The 8,699-nt window shown below is 35.3% G+C and overlaps 2 protein-coding genes across 2 annotated transcripts in view; one reads left to right on the top strand and one right to left on the bottom strand.

The window, feature by feature from the left end:
* Nucleotides 1–8,699, top strand: part of LOC132111963 (putative E3 ubiquitin-protein ligase UBR7) — a 361,771-nt gene that overhangs the window by 8,259 nt on the left and 344,813 nt on the right. The window lies entirely within an intron of this gene.
* Nucleotides 7,317–8,699, bottom strand: part of LOC132111875 (cartilage matrix protein-like) — a 110,859-nt gene continuing 109,476 nt past the window's right edge. Inside the window, exons 9-12 of the mRNA XM_059519510.1 lie at nucleotides 8,022–8,141; nucleotides 7,758–7,922; nucleotides 7,513–7,674; nucleotides 7,317–7,419 (exon numbers count right to left, since the gene is read on the bottom strand). Of these exons, the coding sequence (XP_059375493.1) occupies nucleotides 7,331–7,419; nucleotides 7,513–7,674; nucleotides 7,758–7,922; nucleotides 8,022–8,141 (536 nt within the window). The 3' untranslated portion in view covers nucleotides 7,317–7,330. The remainder of the gene's footprint in view (nucleotides 7,420–7,512; nucleotides 7,675–7,757; nucleotides 7,923–8,021; nucleotides 8,142–8,699) is intronic.

Genomic DNA, 8,699 nt, shown 5'->3' with positions numbered 1-8,699 from the left:
ATGTTGTTCTCGACAGGGTCATGTCTCTCTGTCATCAGAAGGATCCGGAGCACCGCTGTGTCTCTGTGACTACAGCAGAAGCTCAGTCAGTGAATCAGAGAACATGGTGTTATCCAGACGCTGTCAGAGGGTTTCCCAGCATCCCTCAGCTCCGACACACAATCACTGCCACATTCAGAGTAATGCTCTAAATCACCCTCAGACAGACATTCATAATCAGTCTGAATGAGCTCGCTTTCATGAAAATGCATATAAATTGTATGGCAAAAACAAACAGAAAATCGTGTTATTGATATGCATGTGTCTGAAGTGAATATAATACGCAGATTTATCACATCTGTTCCTTAATGTAGGAACAGACTCCCAACCAACAATTCTGCACAAAAAAAAAAAGAAAAAATCTTTGCACCTTTATGTTTGGTAGCATATGTGTTGTGTTGTTCTCAAATGAAACTTGCGAAGATGGAAGCTTTATAATCATGTTCTTCAGGCGTCATTTGCTTTGTCTTTGTGACCAAGAATCCTGGACAAGACTGAGTTACCCTAGAGTGCTACTGTGTTAGCGAAGGTTACCTGTAATAGTAATGCATTACCATACTGTGTTACTCCATAAAAAAGTAACCAATTGTGTTACTTAGTTACTTTTTATGGAAAATAATGCACTATGATACTTTGCATTACTTTTTTGTCACTTGAGCTGGGCTTGCTTATTTATATTTAAAAATATCAAGAAAAAGAAAAAGTTTTTTGGGGACTATAAAGTGAGATGAATAATCCTCAGGCTGAAAGGAAGCGTCTACAGAAGGTGATTCTGTCTGTTTCTTTCCTTTGGTAAGAAAGAGCAACATCACCATCTGCTGTTGAGAATCATGAGAAGCGTCTGAAGCTCATGTCATGGAATCAGAAGGAAGGTTTTTAACAATCACTTCGGTAGTAACATCACAACCTTGATGACACAAAACTCACAACCTGTGATCAAAGTGTACTTTTTTGTTTCTTCACTTTTTTGTCCAATAGTTTGAAATACAATAAACTAACCTAAGATCATGTGTGCATGGAACTAACATCGCCTGTTCAAAACACATCATTCATGTTACAGTAGTCCACTTGCATTTGACATATACAGTAACTTCAGTTTCTTAACAGTAGAAACAATTGCATGTAACAAGTATGAAATAAAACATTTCTATTTTGAAAAAAACATCTGAATGTTTGAGCAGTGTGGTTCACATGATGACAAACACACTTTATTTTGGTCACTGACACTGAAACTAAGCATTTTTGTGAGTTCTGATGTTCCAGGAAACAGTTGCATTGTAACATTAATACTCACTTCTGACTGAGGATTCTGAGCGAGGTCCAGGATTTTGCAGGCGATCCATTGTGTGCTGCTGTTTTATGCCAAAAATCATTAGGATATTAAGTAAAGATCATGTTCCATGAAGATATTTAGTAAATTTCCTACTGTAAATATATCAAAAATTAATTTGTGATTAGTAATATGCATTGCTAAGAACTTCATCTGAACAACTTTAAAGATGGTTTCTGAATATTTAGATTTTTTTGCTCCCTCAGATTCCAGATTTTCAAATAGTTGTATCTCAGACAGATATTGTCCTCCGAACAAACCACACACCAATGGAGAGATGATTTATTCAGCTTCAGATGATGTATGAATCTCAATTTTGAAAAATGTATACTTCTGACTGGTTTTGTGCTCCAGGGTCACAGACGTTTTGAGAAATGCACATACTGGTTTCAAATATTAAAAATGATTCAAGAAATCTACCAAAACAAATCTCTACATCAACCACAATCGCTTCCTCTTAAAGGTGAAACAACACTTCATTCTAATGTTGGATTATAATCACACCATTATTATTATTATTATTATTTTTTACAATGTGCCATTTAAAAATGACACAATAGGCAGACAGAAAAAAAGAAAGACATACCAGCTTGTGAGAGAGTAACACCTTCACTCGTTCTTTCTTTCTTTCGGTTTTGGCTGTTTACTGTAGAGTCGATCTTTCTGTAATCTCGCTCGATGGATCACAAACTAACGATCAGAAGATGTATACTAATCTGTACATGTAAGTGTGGTTTGTTTTCTCATGTGGTCAGTGAAGCTTTACAGACTTTATGAACTGGAGCTCATTTTAAAAGTGTAAGTGGAAAAGTTTAAAAAGCTAAACTTCCTGTTATTGCTAGCTTATTGCTAGCGGGGAAGTTCGTGGTTTTCTTTTGACAATTAAAAGCTAAACTCACTCATTTATCGTGGCTCACTGACTTTAATGAGGATCTGTGATCTTCTTTGACGATCTTCTTTATCAGATCTTGAGAGTATTTCTGTAGCTCATGGCGTTCGCAACACCAGTGTCACGGGTTTAATTCACAGGAAATGCATGAACCGATTTGTTTGATCTGTTTTGGATAAAAGCATCTGCCAAATGCAGGAATGTTCACCAGACAACAGCTAAGAAACCCACAGGCATCTTACACAGAAGAACATGTGCTTGAGCCACATGTAATGAATTCAGACACATTACACACAACACTTCACCATGTGTGGCTGTAAAACCACAGTGAGATATAAGAGTGTATGCAATGCTACTGCTGTTATAACTGTATGATTTATAGTAGCCAGAAATACACTGTGACTGAGAGAAGCATGCAGCGCTGCAGTGCCAGGAAACCCACCGGAAACTAATACAGACAGCGTTTCCTGAATAACAGCAGGAGCTTTATTAATGGTTGCAGATCTGCTGGCTATGCTGTCTGGACGGGACGCTCTTTCGTGCTGCAGAAGAGCTTTCACTAACGGATCGTCCTCCTGTGAGCTGAGTGACCCCCCCGACCCGAGCTGTGGGACACACTGGAGTGCTGATGTGAGTCTGTCACCGCTGGAGCCCAATTCTGACACATACGGAGAAAATCACTTGAAATGACACTATATGACACACAAATTATTATATACAAGGTTATATTTATGAGATGTAAAATTTTTAATAATGAGATAACTTCAGAATTATGACAAAAGTCAATTATGAGATAAAAAAGTCATAAATATAAAGAGATTTAAAAGTTCATAATTATGAAACAGTGTTGATATACAAGGTCATAATTATGAGATAAAAATCCAAAATTATGAGATAACATCAGAATTATGACAAAAAGTCCATTATGAGATAAAATATCACAATAATGAGATAACATCAGAATTATGAAAGAAATCAATAACGACATAAAATTCATAATTATAAAGAGATTTAAAAAGTAATAATTATGACATAATTATGACATAATGTTGTCATACAAGTTCACATTATGAGATAAGTCAAAATGAGATAACATCAGAAGTAATGCAAAAAGTCTATTATGAGATAAAAAGTCAAAATTTTGATTTTTTTTTACCTACAAGGCCATAATTATGAGACGAAAATCAGAGAGAGATAATGTTATAATTATAAGTCAATTATGAGATAAAAAGTAAAAATTGTGACATACATAGTCATAATTATGACACACTAAACCATAATTAAGAAAGAAGTTGAAATTATGAAAAAAAATTGAAATTCTGATCAATTATGAGATACAAATTTTAATTCATGGCTTTCAAAGCCACAATTATGAGACAAAAAGTTGAATTTATGAAATAACAATAATCATGAGGAAAAAGGCATGCATAAAAAGCCAAAATTATGACATACTAAATTACAATTATGAGACAAAGTTGAAATTATGAGATTAAACATCATAATAATTACATAAAAAGTCATACTTATGATATAGAAAGTCCAAAAGATGACATACTAAGTCATAATTATTAAAAAGATAAAATTTTAATTTACAAATAACTTAAAATAAATAACTTTTTTGTTATGAGTATGATTCACCAAAGCATGTTTTCTTGGCTTCCATCATTAGAGTCTTCATCATGCTCTAGAAGTATGTTCAGTTTCTGAAGATTTATAATCACATAATAAATAAGCCTGAAGCTGTACATGAATGCTTCGTGATCTGCAGGGTATAGCGGTGGTTGACGAATCTGGAGGGGTGGATCGGAGCAGAGTTCATCATGCAGGATCTCAGAGCATCATTCTGAGAGGAAAACACACTGATGTGATCTTCTGGATGGACTGTGATCCACCGAAGGTCAGGAGTTCTGTTCAGTCCATCATAAACACTGTCATCAAATAAATAAAACATGAGTGTCTTCTCACCTGTGTCTCTCTGCAGAATTCTGTGCAGCTGTATTGTAACGGTGAGTACAAAAATAATTCCTTGTATGAAAGTCAAATCTGTGCTGTTTTATTTTAACAGATTTCTATTGAAATACTTAATTTCGGGGTTGGTAAAAGTCACTTCTTTTCACCAAGGCTGCATTTATTTGATCAAAAATACAGTAAAAACTGTGAAATATTACAAACTAAATTCCAAAAAAGTTGGGACAGTGTACAAATTGTGAATAAACACAGAATGCAATGATGTGGAAGTTTCAAATGTCAATATTTTATTCAGAATACAACATAGATTACATATCAAATGTTTAAACTGAGAAAATGTATAATTTTAAGGGAAAAATAAGGGATTTTAAATCCCTGGCATCAACACATCTCCAAAAAGTTGGGACAAGGCCATGTTTACCTCTGTGTGGCATCCCCTTTTCTTCTTATAACAGTCTGCAAACGTCTGGGGACTGAGGAGACAAGCTGCTCAAGTTTAGGAAGAGAAATGTTGTCCCATTCTTGTCTAATACAAGCTTCTAGTTGCTCAGCTGTCTTAGGTCTTCTTTGTCACATCTTCCTCTTTATGATGCTCCAAATGTTTTCTATGGGTGAAAGATCTGGACTGCAGGCTGGTCATTTCAGTACCGGATCCTTCTTCTACACAGCCATGATGTTGTAATTGATGCAGTATGTGGTCTGGGATTGTCATGTAGGAAAATGCAAGGTCTTCCCTGAAAGAGACGACGTCTGGATGGGAGCATATGTTGTTCTAGAACTTGGATATATCTTTCAGCATTGATGGTGTCTTTCCAGATGTGTAAGCTGCCCATGCTACACGCACTCATGCAACCCCATACCATCAGAGATGCAGGCTTTTGAACTGAGCAACGATAACAACTTGGGTTGTCCTTGTCCTCTTTATCACGGGCATCCAGTATGGTTTTACTGCCTTGACCCTTACACACAGAGATTGTTCCAGATTCTCTGAATCTTTGGATGATATTATGCAATGTAGATGATGATAACTTCAAACTCTTTGCAATGTTTCTCTGAGAAACTCCTTTCTGATATTGCTCCACTATTTTTGGCCGCAGCATTGGGGGAATAGGTGATCCTCTGCCCATCTTGACTTCTGAGAGACACTGCCACTCTGAGAGGCTCTTTTTATACCCAAACATGTTCCCAATTGACCTAATAAGTTGCAAATTGGTCCTCCAGCTTTTCCTTGTATGTACATTTAACTTTTCTTGAATGTGTAGCTCTCATGAAATCCAAAATAAGCCAATATTTGGCATGACATTTCAAAATGTCTCACTTTCAACATTTGATATGTTATCTATATTCTATTGTGAATAAAATATAAGTTAATGAGATTTGTAAATTATTCCATTCCTTTTTTTACTCACAATCTGTACAGTGTCCCAACTTTTTTTGAATCGGGTTTGTATGACAATGTAAATCATCTGTGTTCTGTGTGAATCTGAGTTAAAGTGTAATGTATTTCTGTGATGCTCCGCTGTATTTCCAGCATCATTCCTCCAGTCTTCAGTGTCACATGATCTTCAGAAATCAGAATAATATGATGATTTACTGCTCAAGAAACATTTCTGATTATTATCAGTGTTGAAAACTGTGACACTTTTTATATTTCAGGATTCAGTAGAAAGTTCAAAATTACTTATTTGAAACAAACTGTCTTAACTGTCACTTTTGATCAATTAAATGCATCCTTGATGAATGAAAGTATTAATTTACTATCCAGTCTTTCAATTGATATTTAATTAGATGATATCATAATGTCAGTATAACAAATATAAGTCTTTACAGTACATTATGACGTGATGATTGTATAGATGAGCTTATAATTAGCATGACTGAGCTGTATTATCTGTTCCATCAGATCTCTGCCGATCTTCTCGAGGTGAGTCTAAAAAAAACTAAATACTTCATTCACACTTAAAATGTCATTTATTATAAAGAAAGATGCAACAAGTTAAGAAAGGATAAAACAATATTAGTTTTTTTTGTTGGTTTTTCAGAACAGTCACATAACGCTGCGAACAGGAGCGCTTCTGATGGCATCTTCATCCTCCTGAAGATCCTCATCTTCATTTGTGTCACCTAGATTTATTGGGTGAGAAGAAAATAGGAGAAAGTGAAATGTTTGATTTACAGTAACAACATTCAGTGATGTGAAAGAGAATCATTTCTGCTCGTTTCAGGATGTTTCTGCGGGTTTTGTGATGATGACTCTGGATTCTGTGACGTGGAGACCAAACCCAGAGATGAACCACAAAAACACAGCAGAGATCATAACTATAACAATATCTCATAACTATAACAATATCTCATAACTATAACAATATCTCATAACTATGAGAATATAGATATTCAAGATCAAATATCAGTCTATCTATATCATACATGAAACTATAATTTTAGTGAATAAAGTTATTATTCATTCATATTTATGTTAAATATATAAAATATATGCTATATAAAATATATTATATTTTTATTTTAGTTTTTACATTTGAGAGAAACCCCTTAAATGTGTTCTTGATATTGTGCATTCATGACAAATTGACTGCATGAAGAAGAATATTATTTCTCATTTGTGTTAAATGCTAAAAGAATATTATATTATATTATATTATATTATATTATATTATATTATATTATATTATATTATATTATATTATATTATATTATATTATATTATATTATATTATATTATATTATATTATATTATATTATATTATGAAACTCCAACTTGTCTGTGGTATTTTACATTTGATGCCAAATTGAATGAAGAATGTTAATTTTGTTATTTTAATGTGTTGTCTCTCTTTTTTTACTGATAAAATTGATCTAATCTACAAATCAGTTTTCTGTTATATATTCTATGTTTTTTCTATGCTCTGTTTAGTTTCTGTATTTCACTCTTCTCCAGTTTAACTACTGAATTTAAAAACTGATTTCATCTGACATTAAAAGTCTTTATCACTTGTTGTCTGTGTCTCAATGATTATTCATTCATCTGTAAACAGTAGCATGGTTTATCATCAGTTTGGGTAGATCACACACTCACTTGTGCTCTGTTAGAGATCCGCTGGACGAGTAACACAGAATCTCCTGGCCGTGATCTCAGAGGTCAGAAGGTCACTGGGAGCGGCTGACCCTTTTTCACCTGAAAACACACACCCAAGAGAAACTTAACCTCCATCTCCTGAAGAAACCTCCTGATCCTGCTCATGAAATAACAGAGATCTCAGAAACACACCGCTGATCTCTCTGTTGAGTTCAGAGACGCGCTCGCAGACGCTCCTGCTGAGTTTCTCCACGATGTCTAACATCAAGCTGAAATCAGCCACGTTATACACGTGTGTCTCCTTCTTCCGGGACGCGATGGCTCTCAGCTTCTTCTTATCTGCATTCAATACTCCTGCGGATTCACACAGTCAGAAAATCATTATCTAAAGTATTAACAAGGCTGTATTTAAGTTAGAGCTGGTTTTGTTCCTGTACCAATAGCAAACAGCTCGATCCCAGCATCTCTGAGTCTCTGAGCCGGAGAAAGAACATCGTCCCGTGATTCCCCATCCGTGATCAGAATCACAATCTTAGGAACGCCAGGTCTGGATCCAGATTCAGCTTTGAAGCTGTTCTTCAGAATATACGTCAGAGCCAGACCTGGAAACACACAAACACACAGACACGTGTGAACAGGTGTGTAAGAATGAAGTCATTCAGAGCTAAGCTGTGTGTGTGTGAGTGTGTGTGTGTATGAACCTGTGAGTGTTTGTCCTCCTTTATAAGGCAGATTCTTCACAGCGTGGATCACGTCTTCTTTAGTGCTGTGAGTGTTCAGATTCCACTCGATCCATGAATCCTTGCTGTACAGCACCAAACCTGAACACACACACTTGTGTACGTGACCTGAGCTGCCAGAATGAGTGGAACAATTTTGGTCCAATTTGAGGTTTTCACAAAAATTAGCTCATTAAAGGGTTAGTTCACCCAAAAATAAAAGAATATTGTGTTTTACTCACACTGAGGCATCCTAGGTGTGTATGACTTTCTTCTTTCAGATGAATTCATTCGGAGTTATATTAATAATTGTCCTGTCACTTCCAAGCTCAATCATTGCAGTCAGCGGGTGTTTCTGTTTAACAGTCCAAAACACGTTAAATAAAGTGCATGCATCCATAATAAAACATGCCTCACACAGCTCTGGGGGTGAATAAAGGCCTCTGACAGAAACACCCGCTGACTGCAATGATAGAGCTTGGAAGTGCAAAGAGTAAAACACAGGCTGATTTTCATTTTTGGGTGAACTAAACCTTTAAGCCATAATCTAATGATCTCAATGCTCCGAATACTAACAAAACATCTAAAACTAGCTTTATTTGTATGTTTTCTGAGAGAAGTACCTTTTTCCTCTGATTGAACTGCTTTTGCCATTTTTAT

This window comes from Carassius carassius, chromosome 31, assembly GCF_963082965.1.
Source record: "Carassius carassius chromosome 31, fCarCar2.1, whole genome shotgun sequence".
Taxonomy (NCBI): Eukaryota; Metazoa; Chordata; class Actinopteri; order Cypriniformes; family Cyprinidae; genus Carassius; species Carassius carassius.
The sequence above is the reverse complement of the archived record's forward strand: the minus strand, read 5'-3'. Positions and strand labels throughout refer to the sequence as shown.